Raw genomic sequence first — 17414 nt, 5'->3', positions numbered from 1 at the left:
GCTCTTTCATGAAGTGACATGGGTGTCTGACCCAGAGCATTGTTGTTAGCTTTGTTTCTGAAAATCCATATTAAGTCTCCTTCATTTTGGCATGGTAAAGGCTTGTGTGGAACCGACGAGCAAGGACAAAGAAGAAATCTTCAAGTGATGCGACGAGGAACCCGCGGGGTAGCTCACAATAGGTGAGGGAAGTTTATTATAAATTTTACCGTTTTAACACCATAGCTAGGGTCAGGGAACCTAGCTATGAGGATATCTGCCTGTCCCTGTTGCATGCTGATATTTTCTTTCAAGAAAATTATCTTTTTAACTAATGGGATGCGATATAATTGTCCTTGATTTTGCATGCGAGTTTTCCAAAAAGGAATAATGTTTTTAACTAATGGGATGCGATATAACTGTTATTGATATGCATGTTGATTTTCAGGAAAAACTATGTTTTTGACGAATGGGATGCATTATATATATTTATTGTGATGAATGAAATTGTTGTCTTTATTTGACTTGTGTTGGTTGAAGACCTGGGGAGTGTGAACCTCAGGCATGAAAGTAACATGTATGTGCGGAATATGATTTATTGTTGATGTTTCTAATGATGATTTTAATCGTGGTGCGGTGATGTTGATAATTTTGATGATATTGGTTTGAGATGACGTTGTTGACAAGACTATGTCAACATGAATTGATGTTATTGTTAATGATTATGTGAATATGAAATAAGGTTGTTATTGTTGTTGATAACGTCATTGAGACGAGATGATGTCTATGTTGAGAATGATATGGATATGGAATGTTGATTGATCTTGGATATGCATTGGCATGTGCATGTTGTGTGTGTTCGTGGGGGGCACTGTGCACTGACCTTCCAGGGTCTTTGGCACTAGCTTTTGGCCACGTTCATACGTTGGATGTTGTGTATGTTAGTGGGGACACTGTGCACTGACTTTTTCTTTGGCACTAGCTTTTGGCCACGTTCATACGTCGTATGGAGTGTATGTCATGGGGGTAGAGTGCACTGACCTTGTCGGATGACCCAGACGTGGGTGACTAGCGTGGTTAGAGAATCTAAGCATTTTTTAGGGGATGCTAAGACGCTTTAATTGGTCCATGGTCTTTGGCACTTACTTTTGGTCGTGATACGACACAGGAAATAGAGTAACTGTGACCAAGTGTACTTTGTACTGAGGAGACTTGTCACCTGGTAGGGAACACCTTTGGGCTCCCAGGATGATCACCTATGGGAGGGGGGCTGTTACATGCACAACCGGGTGGTCCCGACGAACTCAGCACAGTTCCCTAAGTGAGAGTGTCGTGTGGACACACTTAGGCTATTTCCTGAGATTTGGTTGTTGTTGGTACGTATCACATTGCATCTGAGTGTTGAGTCAGGTGCATGCATCATTCTGTGCAGTCTTGATTAGATCTATGGATGGATGATGAGTAATTGTTGAATGTGGATGATGAATAATTGTTGGATGTGAGTGTTGAATAATGAATATTGTGTATGCTCATCATGTTTGTCTATGTTCCTTGCTAATTGTGGTTATTTGGATTTGGTATTGGTTCTTTTTATAATGAACTCATTCTTGCAAATTTTGTATTGTGTGGTTGATACCTGTGATGATCACGAACATTGTTCGTGGGAGCAGAATGACAGTGGCAGGGTGCAGGAAGTGAAATTCTGGTGAGGAGCCGTTGAGCCGACATGATGACGTTGGCATTATTTTGGTAGAGAGTTGTGTTTTGTAATCAACTCCTCCGTAGTTGGTTTTCAAGTTTCATTTTGTTGTATCAAAGATGTAAACTTTAGATTTTAATTATATTTATGAACAGATTTAATTTTCGTTATGTGTATGACGTGTACCGAATTCTTGTTTCTATATAATTATGCATATTCACTTAAGAAATTGCGTGTTGTTGGATGAATGTATGTCGAGATAAAGTACTTCTATTTTCATAAGCAAAAATTAAGGGAGTTCTTTTTATGAAAATTGAAATTTTCACATTTAGAGTATTGATATCGTAGCGACGAGACGGGTCGTTACAAAATGTGGAGAAGGCAATGTTGCTTTCCTTGAGTTGTGGATAAGCCATTGTCTTCCTTGAGTTGTAAAAAATATCATGTGGATGCCATTGATGTTTTGAAACCTTAACTTTTTTCCCCACTAGAAATAATCCATTACTAAAGTAATCAGTAAGCAAAGGTGTGTGTATAACTGCACAGATAGAGTAGTGGGGACTGGGGAGGAAGTGTCCACGTATTTTTTACTCGTAAATTTAGGAATAAGTAGAAACTTTTTATATGTTTAGATTCGAATAAAGTTGCAATCCACCAGGTACTACTATTCCTATTTTTGGTAGAGACCTGAAGGCGAGTAATATAAATAAACTATATTTATAGAAAATATTGCCATTTGGAGTCATACTATATCGCAATCTCTGAATCATTCAATTTTCCGTTTTCAACAAAAAAATAGCAAAGAAAAATGCGATTACTTTAACTTTCAGATGATTTACGGAAATCAATTAATTAATTTTTAAACCGAATTCATTGATTAGATGATTTGAGTTAATAGATTAAAAAATATTTAGTTATTGCAAAAAAAAATGTCAATAAATTAATATTTAAAAAATAAATACAAGTTTGTTTAATACCAGACATTTAAATTTTCAAATTTATATGTATTATAGATACGAATAATGGTTGCTTTTTAATAATTTACAAAAATGTGTATTTGAAAAATTACACGTAACAAGAAACTAATGAATGTAAAAGATACAATATTGAAGTTACAAATAATTACATGTAAGGTGTTACATTTTTTAATAAAGTTATCAAGTAATGAAACTTTATTTGCAATGTTTAAGAATAAAATTATAAAATTATGGTCATAATTTAACGTTTCTAATATCTACAACCAGTACTCTAATTGTTGAAATTAAATTTTAAATATCAAGCAACGATTATAAATTATATTTTTTTACCATTCCAAGGATATCTAGATCATCAAAATCCGACCTCTATAGCTCCAGATATGTCCTACAGAAGACAAAAAAGGTTAAAATTAGAGAAAACCTAAAAATTAACCATGATCGACATTTAAGTACAACGAAGCTCACAAATGTAAATCTTAATCATCATATCCATATTGAGTACAAATATAAGTCAAGTAGGCCAAGCAGAAACCACACATTAATGTCCCAAAAATGATTTATCAATATGTTCCCATAAAGAGTCACCTTGTTCAAATATAACATGCCCTATGTTAGCGTTGGATGCATGTTGGTTATTTTTCTTTTCAGTTTGCTACCTAATATGTTCATGAAGTTTCTTTTCCATTTTGCTTTCTTTATATCATCAAGACTAGCTTTTTCATCTATAATCAATGGTATTAAATTCTTATGAGTTAGAGGATTAAAACCATAAATCATTTCAAAAGACTAGCTTTTTCATCTATAATCAATGGTATTAAATTCTTATGAGTTAGAGGATTAAAACCATAAATCATTTCAAAAGTATTAAAGTTAGTAGATGAAACACTCCTATTATAAACAAACTTAATAAAGTAATGAAAAACATTATTCACATTCTTTTGAACAATAGCTCTAAGTAATTGAATTAATGTTCAATTAACCACTTCAGTTTGGTAATCTATCCGTGGTTGATGAGTTGTAAAAAACAATTAAAAGTAAAATATGTCTTTTAAGTCCCTCAATATTAGTTTTTTTTCTTACATTTTAAAAATGATAAATTTGATCATTGTCTTTTATCAAATGTGGTGTATTTTTTCCCTAGTCAAGTCCAAATGAAGTATAAGCTAGGAATCAAATTCTTCACATTTCATAAAATATGATGAGATAAACCATAACTTTTCACCAAATCTTGAAAGACCTAATACACATTTTACCCAAACAATTTAGTATGAAACTTTCCCCATAAAGAAATTTTGTACCCCTATCAAACATAATACTCCTTAACACCATGAAGTCCCACAAATTCTTTGAAGAAAAAAGTTACAATGTGAACAACATAATCAATTTTATGACAAGCAATGAAATGTTTAAAAAATATATCAATCACAAAAATAAAAAATATTGTCCTCTCTTTCACCTACATAGTTCCAAAATAAAATTCATAGATATTTCTATACCCAAGGTTCACTAAGTATAGGTAGAAGTGTATATAAATCATAAGGTAACACTCTATATGGATTGTTGATAAGGTGTGCAACCCATACTCCTACTACAAAATCTTTATATTTCACATTTTGATACAATCTTACCCTGCAAGGGCATTGGATAGAAGACTCCAAGTAGATTGGGCCAGAGATGCAAGAGAAGGCTGTAGGATTCTCATGAGCCTTAGGGTAGATTTAGGACCCATGAGCTAAGTATGAATCCACTTATCTTTATACATATTATATTAAGGTTTCATTATTTTTGGGCCTTGTATTTAGGGCTCCATAATGCAGGTAGGGTATCCTAGAAATATAGGATTTTTCAGCCCTTGTATTTTAGGGCACCTAGACTAGTTTTTGTATTAGGAGTAGTTTTGTAATTTCACATGCATTAAGTGAATATTTGATGTGTGTGGTTGGAAATAAATTTAATTCAATTGGAAGAAGCTCAATCCAATTAAATTTTAGAGGGAGAGGTGAGCATTTGCTTGCTACACCTCATTGCCACATCATATAATCACACTTTGTGCATGACCTTCATGTTTTACATGCCTCATGACACCTAAGCACACTTAGTGGAGAATCTTGGACTTGATCTTGGATTAGTGGGCTAAACCATAGCTAAAATTCACTAATCATAATTAGTGAAAATTTGGCTCCACAAATTCAAGTGAAATTTGAATAGAAATTCAAATTTCCCTCCAATTTTGTGTGACACTTAGGCTATAATTAGAGGTCATTTGTGTGTATTTTTTCGACTTTGATCATTTGAAAATTAAACTTTAGATTTTAGAGCTCTTTTAGAGCATAAAATTTCGTGCTCTTCTCTTTCTCTTCCTTCATTCATCTTCTTCTTCCTCTAAGCTCTTATCCATGGCCTCGTATGGTGGTGAGCTTCGTCTAGACTCATCTTCTCCTTGAAGTGGCGTCTCCTTTCTCTCTTCCTTCTCCATTCCGCTGCCATTCATCTTCCAAGAAGCAAAGGAATCCATTGATGAAGAAGATCCTAGGCCTACAAGCTCCAATGGAGCTTACATCATTTGATATCAAGAGCATCTTCATGTAGGTGATGTTCTTTTGCTTCCTCTATCTTTTTATTTGGTGAATTCTCTTTAATTCCTTGTTCTTCATCTTATTCACCTAGTTTATATTTCTTGCTTACTTTCATATCTTATTTCCTTTACCTTCCATTGTCAAACCGCCTAGATAGCTTGCCTTTTACGAATTAGTTATTACCTTATCTTTCACACCTCTTTTAGTGTTTATTTTGGCTAGTTTCAACCATAGTTTCTTTTACCTTTTGTTTTCAAACCCCCAACAAGAAAGACCCACAACTTAGGAACCAACATGAGTCATCATTCATCTAGTGTTAATGGCGAGGGTACTAGTCATAAAGACCCTTTATCTAGAATCTTAGATGATTTGAGTTCCCTCAAGTTATGGAAAGAAAAACAAGAGAGAAAAGAAAAAGGAAAAAAAAAAGACTGGAAGAAATAAGTCAAGATGAAAGAAAGAAAATAAGATAGGAAGAAAGAAGAAAAATAATGAAAGAAATGAAAAGAGAAAAACATGCCTCTTATAGTAGTCATAACTCTTGCAAGAGCCTAAGTGAAGAACTTCATGACTATTACAAAGGAAGACATAGGTCACATCTTAGACCTCACTCCCATAGATGAGAAAAGGAAAGAAAACCTCAAGAGGCTAACATTAACCTCCCATACTTCCATAGGAAAGACAATGTAGAGGCTAACTTAGATTGGGAAGTAAGGGTAGAGCAACAACTTAAAAAGAAGTCTATTTCAAAATCTTATGGCTTTCACTCTTATCCAAAGAAAGACCAAGGTCAAGGCATCTTAGGGGTGACACCTTCTAAGCCCAAAGATGATAAGGGGAAGACAATAGAAAAGCAACCCCTTAAGGCTACTATGCAAGAGAAGACTAGCTCCATAAAGTGCTTTAAATGTCTTGGAATAGGACACATTACTTCTTAATGCCCCACCAAGAAAACCATGATTATGAGGGGCCAAGACATTTATAGTAGCCAAGATGAGAATACTACTTCACCTTTCTCTAGTGAAAGTGAAGAAGCAAAAGAAGAAGAATCTAGTGAAGAAATCTACCCCCAAGAAGAAAGACAACCTTTAATGGTTAAGGAGGAGTGTAAGGAGGTAAGTGTCTCCTCCAAGAGGTTAGCTAAGAAAGAAAGTCATTTTGAAAAAAAGACAAATATTAAAGAAGATTTCCCTCTTAGACAACCTCCACATCTTCTCCTTTGTAAAAAGACACTTGTTAGCACTGCCATACCTTTTGGGCTTGAGTTTATTCCTCAGGTAAAGGAGTTGTTGGATGAGGGTTTGGTTCACAAGAGCTTAAACCCTTGTGCTTTGTTGGTGCCCAAAATAGCTATTATTAGGCACCAAATCCCTAAAATAGGTGGTATGATGAATGTTTTGAGTGGTGCAACCCTCTTTTGTAAAATCACTCGTGCACCCAACATCTTCATGATTTGTGTACATAGGGACTCATTAGGTAGGTTTGTTCTTATTTTTAGTTTCAATACAAACTTAGGTACTCATATGGGACATCTTAGGTTTGTCATACTTTTTGGTAAGAATAATCAACATGAAAATACAGAAAAAGGTATGTTTTATTGTGTTACTTTTCTTAACTTTTTAAATAGTGATCAAGGGATTCCCATGAACCCTAGGAGGATAAAGGTCATTCTTGAGTGACCCACTCCACCAAGTATAAGAAAAATTTGGGGCTTCCATGACTTAACAAACTTTTACAAAAGCTTTATCCCATATTTTTCTAAACTTGTAGCACCACTCATTAAGTTGGTGAGGAACCATGTTCCTTCATGGGAAGATGTCCAGGAAATGAGTTTTCAGACCTTACCTTACTTCAGCATACCAAACACCACTAATATATATGTTTTTGTTCTTTTTACAGGTGTTGAGAAAAAAGCCCAAAGTTTCAAGAATCTCGGGATTTGAGGTCAAATCCTTTTCAAGGGGGAGGGAATGATGCAATCCTACCCTGCAAGGGCATTGGATAGAAGACTCCAAGTAGATTGGGCCAGAGATGCAAGAGAAGGTTGTAGGGTTCTCATGAGCCGTAGGATAGATTTCGGGCCCATGCCCTAAGTATGAACCCACTTATCTTTGTACATATTATATTAAGGCTTCATTATTTTTGAGCTTTGTATTTAGGGCTCCATAATGTAGGTAGGGTATCCTAGAAATATATGATTTTTCAGCCCTTGTATTTTAGGGCACTAGACTAGTTTTTGTATTAGGGATAGTTTTGTAATTTCACATGCATTAAGTGAATATTTGATGTGTGTGGTTAGAAATAAATTTAATTGAATTAGGAGAAGCCCAATCCAATTAAATTTTAGAGGGGGAGGTGAGCATTTGCTTGCTACACCCATTGCCACATCATATAGTCACACTTTGTGCATGACCTTCATGTTTTACATGCCTCATGACACCTAAGCACACTTAGTGGAGAATCTTGGACTTGATCTTGGACTAGTGGGTTGAACCATAGCTAAAATTCACTAATCATAATTAGTGAAAATTTGGCTCCATAAATTCAATTTCAAATTCAAGTGAAATTTGAATAGAAATTGGCAAATTTCCCCATCTCGGTTGTTTTAAAAAGTATTTCCCCAGATGGGATTCTTTTCAAAAATTTAACGAGGGGGGGTTGTTTTGTTACGTAAACTGCATGGAAACATAGCAAAACCGCCATTGGCAATGGCGGTTTGCTGGCCATCTCCCACGTGGCAAGGAAAATGCCAGTGGTGATGGCGAGTTCATACCACATCTGCAAATCGCCTCCCCTTCTGGCGAGTTCATACCACAGGTGAGCAAACCGCCAGTCAAACTGGCGATTTTGCTTTTGCAGGACTAGGTTCCAGCTTTTAGAGGTTCCAGCTTTTTCAGGGGTACGTTTTTTCAGGTAGGGAGTTGCAACTGCCATTGGCAACTTGAGGGCAAGTTGCAACTCCCACCAGCGAGTTAGGGAAGAAGAATTAGCCAGTCCTGGTAGCGATTTAAGGGCTATATAAACTCAACATCTCAGTTTTTATCTCAACGCTGCGTGCTCAAATTTCAGTTTTTAAATTTGTTGCTTCTTCAACGTTGCTGTACTCAGATTTAAGGGCGTCAAATTCATTTTAAAATTGTGAGTGTCTAGGAATTCCGCATAAAATTTTGTATTTGCTTGTTCAGTTTTAAATATTTGAATGAGACTATAATTTGTGTTATAATTTTGCGAAAGTAATTTTTTTTATTATGAATAATTAATTATATTATACATAGAAAATTAGGTTATATTTTAACAGAGAATGCATTCCTATAAATATGTCTTATTGTTATTGAAAAATGTTCTTTTTTAAGAGGATTATCTTTCATTTTTTATCCATTATATTTTTATCTATTGATCATATCTTAAAGAAGCTCCTTAATACTCTAATTATAGATGATTGTAAGAGAACCTTTTAGTGTGTGCTTGATTTAAGGCGATGAATTAAACTTGAAATTGATTTCAGCTGTAATGAGATGAAAGTGGTAAGGTGAAGCATTTGATAGGAATGTAATAAGTATGAAAGTTTTAGAAAATGATGGGTGCCTCCATGGGCGAACAAAACTTTCGCAAAATGATATAAATTGGGGTAAAAATAAAGGTACTGGGACAAGCAAATATAAGTAATTTTTTAAAGTAATTTTTTTAAAGTAATCTCGGTACAAACTAAAGTTTTGTATTTGCTTGTTCAGTTTTAAATATTTGAATGAGGCTATAATTTTTTTATTTGTTAGTTTCCAGTAAAATAATTTGTATGCTAATTTTTTTTAAGTAATTTTTTATTAAAAGTAAATTTCAGCTTTCAAGTAAATTTTTTTAAGTATTTTTTTTTAGTTCTTATTTTGCAGTAAAATAATTTGTATGATAATTTTTGTAAGTAATTTTTAATTAAAACTAGATTTCAGCTTTCAAAATTTTTTTTTAAGTAATTATTTTTATTTCTTAGTTTCCAGTAAACTAATTTGTATTGTAATTTTTTTAAGTAATTTATAATTAAAAGTAGATTTCAGCTTTGAAGTAATTTTTTTAAGTAATTTTTTTTATTTCTTAGTTTGCACTAAAATAATTTGTATTATAATTTTTTGAAAGTAATTTTTAATTTAAACTAGCTTTCAGCTTTGAAGTAATTTTTTTTAAGTAATTTTTTTTATTTCTTAGTTTGCACTAAAATAATTTGTATTATAATTTTTTGAAAGTAATTTTTAATTTAAACTAGCTTTCAGCTTTTAAGTAAGTAATTTTTTTAAGTAATTTTTTTTATTTCTTAGTTTGCACTAAAATAATTTGTATTATAATATTTTGAAAGTAATTTTTAATTTAAACTAGCTTTCAGCTTTTAAGTAATTTTTTTTTATTTCTTAGTTTGCACTAAAATAATTTGTATTATAATTTTTTGAAAGTAATTTTTAATTTAAACTAGCTTTCAGCTTTCAAGTAATTTTTTTAAGTAATTTTTTTTATTTCTTAGTTTGCACTAAAATATATTTTTTTTATTCCTTCCATTGACTATTTTGAATTTATTATGAATAATTAATTAAAATATTGTTTTTGTAGGTACACGATGAATTCAGTTATAACAGTGTTGTATTTCAATGGAAGGGTATATGAAGATAATGATGGTGTAATATTTGAAGGCAGTAAAAAAGCGATTCAGATTAAATGTGGAATTAGTTTCAATGCTTTGAAGAAAAAAATTGGAAACAAGGTAAAGTTACAAAATAATGAAATTATTTCTGCTATCAGTTGTAGATTTTTAGTGTCAGGAAAATATATTGCCTTGCAAATTTGCGATGACGAAGACGTTGAAACGATGCTGGAAAGTTTTAAACAACAACAAGAAATGTCAGTTCTAGAATTGTACATAGAAAAGGATGTGGTTGGTGGTTCAATGTTTCATTCTGCAAATTCCCTTACATCATGTGGAAATTATGTATCTAATGATTACACACAACCGCCAACAAATATGAGCAATTTAAATCTTGACGAAGATGATGATCATGATGATGATGATTATCTTGTGTCTAACTCATACGTTGAAGAGTCGTTAGACGAAGAGGACAGTGTTGACGGTATATCAGATACAGACAATGAAGTTCCCGAGATGATTCCACCAGTAAGAATTGTTCACCCAGCAGAAGGTATGATTTCCTCTTAAAAAATACTTCACTCAATACATTTATTATTTCACGACAATTGTATTTAATGCCAAATAAGTATGATTTGAATTTTTTTTGGACTATAAGGTGTACAAGGAATTCAGAATCCATTTTGGAATGATGTTTTGCATTATAATAATATCAACTGGAGTCATCCTGATGAGGAGGACATTTGTGGTTTGGAGATGCCATCCACTTTTAATGTTGGCCAAGAATTATATGTTGGCATGGAATTTGATAGTAAAGATGCGGTCAAGAATGCGGTCAAACAATATGTTATGAGGGTGCATCAAAGTTTCAAAGTGGTTGAAAGCAAATGGGACAAGTATGTGGTTTGTTGCTTGAATAGAAATGCAGATTGTCCTTGCCCTTTCTACATGAGGTCGATTCTATCTAAAAAGACTGATTCATGGAAAGTCACTCAATGGGGTGGACCACACACATGTCTCAATATGACCATGACCCAAGATCACGAGAAACTTGATTCAGATTTAATTGCGACTTGTGTAGTAGGTACGTATTTTATGTTCATATTATGTTATTGTTTAGCCTTAATTGTCATTTAAATTTTGTTATTCTATTGACAGGCATGATCAGAGAAGATCCATCGATAAAAATTTCATTGATTCAAGAGAGGATTAACAGTCAATTTGCGTACAAGGTGTCGTACAAAAAAGCTTGGTTGGCGAAACAGAAAGTCATTGCTATTGAATATGGCGATTGGGATGAGTCATATGCGAAACTTTCGTCGTGGCTAACACACATGCAAAATCATTCTCCTGGATCGTATTTTCAAATACTACATGACGATTTTATCGTTGGAAATACGGTTAGTCGCGAACAATGCCAATTTCATAGAGTTTTCTGGACATTTGGCCAATGTAAAGAGGCTTTCAAGTACTGTAAGCCAATCATACAAGTTGACGGCACACATTTGTACGGCAAATACCGTGGGACCCTCTTAATGGCCACATCCCAAGATGGAAATGGTGGTGTCCTTCCTCTAGCATTCGCGGTGGTGGAAGGTGAGACGTTGACAGCGTGGTCATGGTTTTTGGCACACTTGCGTGAACATGTCACAGATAAAAATGGTATTTGTCTGATATCTGATCGACACGCGAGTATAAAGTCCGCTGTCGCTAACGAAGCACTTGGCTGACAACCTCCCCACGGTTATCATGTCTACTGCGTGCGACACATAGCAAGCAACTTCAATCGAAAATTCAATAATGCCAAACAAAAAGAAATGTTGAAGAAATTGGGTAAAATTTCATATTTGATGGCCACGTTTATTTTACTTTCATTTATACTTTAAATTGTTATTCATAACTAATTTTATGCAGCCTACACTCCTTGCAAGCACATTTTTTATCAAAATTTAGAAAAATTTCGTGAACTGAGTCTAGCCATAGCAACATGGATTGATCGCATCTCAAAAGAAAAATGGACGATGGCTTACGATAGAGAAGGACGTCGATATGGCCACATGACAACGAACCTCTCAGAATGTATCAATAAGGTTTTAAAGGATTGTCGCAACATTCCCATAACAACATTGGTGAAATCAACGTACAGTAGGTGTCGAAAGTACTTAGTTGAGCGTGGCCGCCAAGCCCAAAGACAGTTAAATGAAGGCCAAGTATATTGTTCAAAGCTTGTTAAAGAACTGAGGAAAAATCAAGAACAAGCTTGTACGCACATCGTTCGCGTGTATGATATCCACTCCACAAGGTTTGAAGTAGAGGAGAGCTTCAACCCTATAACGCAACGTGGCAGACAAAAGTGGGCAGTAAACTTGAATGGTCGTCATTGTCAATGCGGAAGGTATTCTGCGCTTCACTATCCATGTTCACACATTATTGCAGCTTGTGGTTACGTGAGCATGAACTACTACCAATATATAGATGTTGTTTATACAAACGAGCACATCTTAAAAGCTTACTCCGCACAATGGTGGCCTCTTGGGAATGAAGCGGCTATTCCTCCTTCTGATGACGCATGGACACTTATCCCTGACCCAACTACAATTCGTGCGAAAGGTCGGCCAAAATCAACAAGGATAAGAAATGAGATGGATTGGGTCGAACCATCTGAGCACCGAACAAAATGTAGTAGATGTGGAGCCGAAGGGCATAACAGGCGTCGCTGTCCAATGCAATCTGAGCGTGGGAGTTGTTCAAATCCTTGATTTATGTATGTTAGTCGAGTGACTTGTATTTGTTTCCGTTCTGTTCAATGTATTGAATTTCTGGGGTTCAATGAATTCAGTAGTCAAAAACATTTTGCCTTTTGTACATAACTTATTTGTGGGATTCAATGAATTCGTTAGTTAAAACCATAAACATAAACCCTAAACCTAAACCACTAATTTTGACCCTCAACCCCTAAACGTAAACCCTAACCACTAATTCTAGTTTGATGCGCGACATAAAAATAGTCATTATGATTACTTAACCATAACCCTAACCCTAACTCATAAACCCTGCCCATAGCCCTAACCCTAAGCCATAACCTAAGTCATAAACCTTGACTAATAAACCCTAACCCTACCTCGTAACCCCAGCCCTAACTCATACAACTAAACCATAACCCGTAAACCCCACTCATAAACCCTAAGTCCTAAAACTAACCCATAACCCCTAAACCTAACTCATAAACCCTAAGTACTAACTCTAACTCATAAACCATAAACATGTCACATAACCCTTAACCCTAACTCTTAAACCATAAGTTCTAACCCTAACTCATAAACCCTCCCCATGTCCTTACCCATAACCTAAGTCATAAACCTTGACTAATAAACCCTAACCCTACCTCATAACCCCAACCCTAACTCATACCCCTTAACCCTAACTCATAAACCCTACTCATATCATAAACCCAGCCCTAACTCATAACCCTTAACCCTAACTCATAAACCCTACTCATATCATAACCCTAAGCCATAACCTTAGTCAGTACCATTACTTATTTTCATTTGTCTACTTTAATTTTTCTTTACGACTTTATTTATTATTCTAGTTTGATGCGTGACATAAAAATAGTCATTATGGTGTCCACGATGGTGATTCCATAACAAATAGTCATTCAAAGCGAAATTCCATAACACATTCCATAACAAGTACTATGAGATACCATAAATTAAGTACTATGTATGTTAGTTGAGTGACTTGTATTTGTTTACGTTTTGTTCAATGTATTGAATTTCTGGGGTTCAATGAATTCGGTAGTTAAAAACATTTTGCCTTTTGTACATGACTTATTTGTGGGGTTCAATCAATTCGTTAGTTAAAACCATAAACATAAACCGTAAACCTAAACCACTAACCCTTAAAATAAACCACTAACCCTAAACCCTAACCAATAACCCTAAAAATCAACCACTAACCCTAAACCCTAACCCTTAAAATAAACCACTAACCCTAAAACTAAACAACTACCCCTAAACCCTAACCACTAACCCTAAAAATAAACAACTACACCTAAACCCTAACCAATAACCCTAAAAATAAACCACTAACCCTAAAACTAAACAGCTACCCCTAAACCCTAACCACTAACCCTAAAAATAAACAACTACCCCTAAACCCTAACCAATAACCCTAAACCATAACCACTAACCCTAAAAATCAACCACTAACCCTAAACCCTAACCACTATGATTACTACCGTTACTCATTTGATTTGTGTACTTTACTTTTTCTTTATGACTTTATTTATTATTCTAGTTTGATGCGCGACATAAAAATAGTCATTATGATTACTAACCCATAACGCTAACCGTAACACATAAACCTAACCCTAACTCATAACCTGAACCCTAACTAATAACACTACCCCATAACCCCTAAACCTAACTCATAAACCCTACGTCCTAAAATTAACTCATAAACTCTAACCCTAACTAATAAACCCTAAAATTAACTCATAAACCTAACTAATAAACCCTAAACTTAACTCATAACCCTAACCCCTAACCGTAACCCTAACTCATAAGACAACCCCAAAACCCTAAAACCTAACTCATAAACACTAAGTCATAAACATAACTCATCCTACAACTAACTTATAAACCCTAGCCCAAACTGATAACCCTAACCCTAACTCAAAACCTTAAACCTAACCCTAAACCCTAGCCCCAACTAATAACCCTGGCCCTACCTCATAACCCTAACACTACCTCATAACCCCTAAGTCCTAAAACTAACTCATAAACCCTAACCCTAACTCTATATTTGTCAACTTTAATTTTGCTATATGACTCATATTTATTATTGTAGTTTGATGCGCGACATAAAAATAGTCATTATGGTGTCCGCGATGGTGATTCAATAACAACTGGTGATAAAAAACGCAATTCCATAACAAATTCCATAACAAGTACAATGACATACCATAAATTAAGTCTGAAATTCAAATTACAAAGATACAAAACAAATTTGAAATAGAGACATCAAAATCAGTCATCATGGTGTCCGTGATGGCGCGAGCATGTGCCACATGGTCGATCCCACCTTCGGGCTTGACAATCCGGATTTCTTCTTGCGCGTTGTCTCCGCCCTTGTTCCTCAGCCTCTGCAGAAAACTCGTGACGCAAATCAACACCTAATAAGTCACCCATAGCAGGGATTGCTCCGGGTACATCCCATTGCTGACCTAATGGGGCATTAGGTGTTGCCATTGGGGCATCATGTTGCTGCGAAAGGATCATGGTCGGCCATGAAAAATGAGGCTGTGTTTCCGCAACACCACCAAACGAATGTTCGCTTGCAGACATATCAGTGTCATGGCCTTCGAAAGGATACTGATACATCTGCGAAGGATACTGAGCAAATGTTGGTGGCGTGTAATACATTCCATGGCCACGCTGCTCCATATGTTGGGAAAAATCTTCCGCTTGAACAATCTCCCTTCGTCTGTCAAAACCTCGAGTTTCAACACTTGACTGAAGCATGTGAAACTGTTGTGGGGGAAATCGACGCTCTGATGCTGGACCATGTGCCACAGGCTCAGTGATCCTCTCTTGCTCTTGGGATAAAATCGCTAACTTTTCCACGTATGACACGAGATCATCAACTGTCCATGTGTTTTGCCCTTGTGGTGACACCATATACTGCAATGTCTCGGTAACTTCACCCTGCAATTATTAGGGTAAGGAAATTAATGTCGATGCTTTAAAAAGTAAATTGAAGTTAAATAATTAAAAAGAAATAAATACCAATGTAACCGTGTTTGCATTGTTTGGGTTGATAAACATTTTTGTTTTGCGCCTATACCACACCATGTAATCCGAGTTAAAACTCAATAGGCCCTCTTGTCGAGCATAAACGTCGACCCTAAACTCAGCTCGATTATTCCACTGACTGATAAATGGGGCCAACAGCTGGAACCAATTTTCATCCATTTTGCCTTTCAGTGTTAGCCCGTGAACATTTCATGGTTGCAAAGGAGACTCCGGAATAGGTTGTTGCATTCCAAATTGTCGCAACACTCTATCCGGTTGGTGCCACTCTACAACATGGAAACAAATGAGTGGCACCACTGCGCACCACGACATACTGCCAACCAAACAAATGGGAGGCAACATCGACATAACAGTTGCTGTGTAAGGCTCCCACAGAAACTGCATACAATAACACAATTGTTAATTTATCTTAAACCATGACATTTTATTTATTATTTAACGAATACATCATGATCTTATTACCTCATGTCGTTTCATGATATCCAATTTGCGACGGAAAACTATTAGATCATCATTGTCAATATGTTGGTTTCCACGTCGCAGTCACCTACAAAAAAAATATGAAATAATTAGTGTCGACACGTTACATTATTGATTATTTTCAAATGAATTTTTTTTCAAAACAACTAACCTGTGTCCGAGTGGTTTGTTTTCTATTATAGGAGGAGTTGTCTTTGGAGCCAAAGTCGTGCAGCGTTCCCATGCCCACAATTGGATTAAGATGCACATACCTCCGATTGATTTTATTTTGTAATCGGTGGCGCTGCACATCTCTCTGTATAAATAAGCAAGCACGGCAGGTCCCCATGCATACGTGCTGCACTGTTCAAAGTCCCGTAAAAATTGGAGGTACCTTAGGGAAACTTTACTACTGCTTTTGTCAACAAATAAAACTCCTCCTATAAATCTGAGGATCCATGCACGGGTAAACCTTTGTAATTGTTCTACGTTACCGTCATGGATATTTATTTCTGAAAAATGGTGAGCCAGCCAACTTAATTTGACCACACTGCCTTGAAGTTCACCTTCCTATGGTTTGACTCCCAATAATTCTTCACACAATTCAGCCCAATCAAGATTAGTCTGACCAATTAATGGTGCCCCCTCAGTATGAAGACCTAACAAGACTGACACATCTTGAAGAGTAATCGTAGCCTCTCCGCATCTCAAGTGAAACGTGTGTGTCTCGGGCCTCCATCTTTCAATCAAGGATGTAATTAATGAAGAATTAATTTTCAGGTACCCCATTTTCATTATCCAATAGAATCCTGATTGGCGAAGCAGAGGAATAATTTCCTCTAGTATTTCTTCTTGTCCTTGATAGATGGGTACAGCTCGTCTGATATGTAGTTTTCTGTCTGCTTCCCCATTCCAAATATATTCGGAAACATGTTTAGGTTGCAACCATAAGACGTCTCCTTCTATTGGACCAGACTTAATGTGTATACTAGATGAACATGATGACGAAGATGCCATTGATGCTGTAAAGTTAAATATAATACAAAAAATTGACAACAAAAATTTTACATTAAAAAAATTAACAAATTTAATAGCTACACAAATTTAAATAAATGTTCTAAAATAATACTCTACATATAACAAAACTTCAAATTTAATAGCTGCACAAATTAAAATAAATGACCAAATTAAAATACATAGATTTGTTACACGTACAAAAATTTAACACAAAAAAAACATAAAATACTACCTAAAATAGTCTACAAATAAAAAAATTAAAAATTA

General features: G+C 35.2%; 1 protein-coding gene across 1 annotated transcript; it reads right to left on the bottom strand.

The window, feature by feature from the left end:
- Nucleotides 1-14738: 14738 nt before the first annotated feature.
- Nucleotides 14739-17414, bottom strand: LOC102665796 (uncharacterized). Its single transcript, XM_041007889.1, has 4 exons — nucleotides 16303-17414; nucleotides 16134-16218; nucleotides 15645-16049; nucleotides 14739-15563 (listed from the first exon to the last, which is right to left on the bottom strand). Exons 3-4 carry the CDS (start codon nucleotides 15828-15830, stop codon nucleotides 14886-14888), a joined length of 864 nt encoding a protein of 287 aa, XP_040863823.1. The 5' UTR covers nucleotides 15831-16049; nucleotides 16134-16218; nucleotides 16303-17414; the 3' UTR covers nucleotides 14739-14885.

This window comes from Glycine max, chromosome 13 (genome assembly GCF_000004515.6).
Source record: "Glycine max cultivar Williams 82 chromosome 13, Glycine_max_v4.0, whole genome shotgun sequence".
NCBI lineage: Eukaryota > Viridiplantae > Streptophyta > Magnoliopsida > Fabales > Fabaceae > Glycine > Glycine max.
Note: the sequence above shows the minus strand (reverse complement) of the source record. Positions and strands in the feature narration are given on the sequence as shown.

Coding starts and splice junctions, on each gene's coding strand:
- LOC102665796 (XM_041007889.1), bottom strand. CDS start 15,830: ATGGATGAAAATTGGTTCCAGCTGTTGGCCCCATTTATCAGTCAGTGG. Junction 15,564..15,644: donor ATGCAAACACGGTTACATTG/GTATTTATTTCT, acceptor TAATAATTGCAG/GGTGAAGTTACCGAGACATT.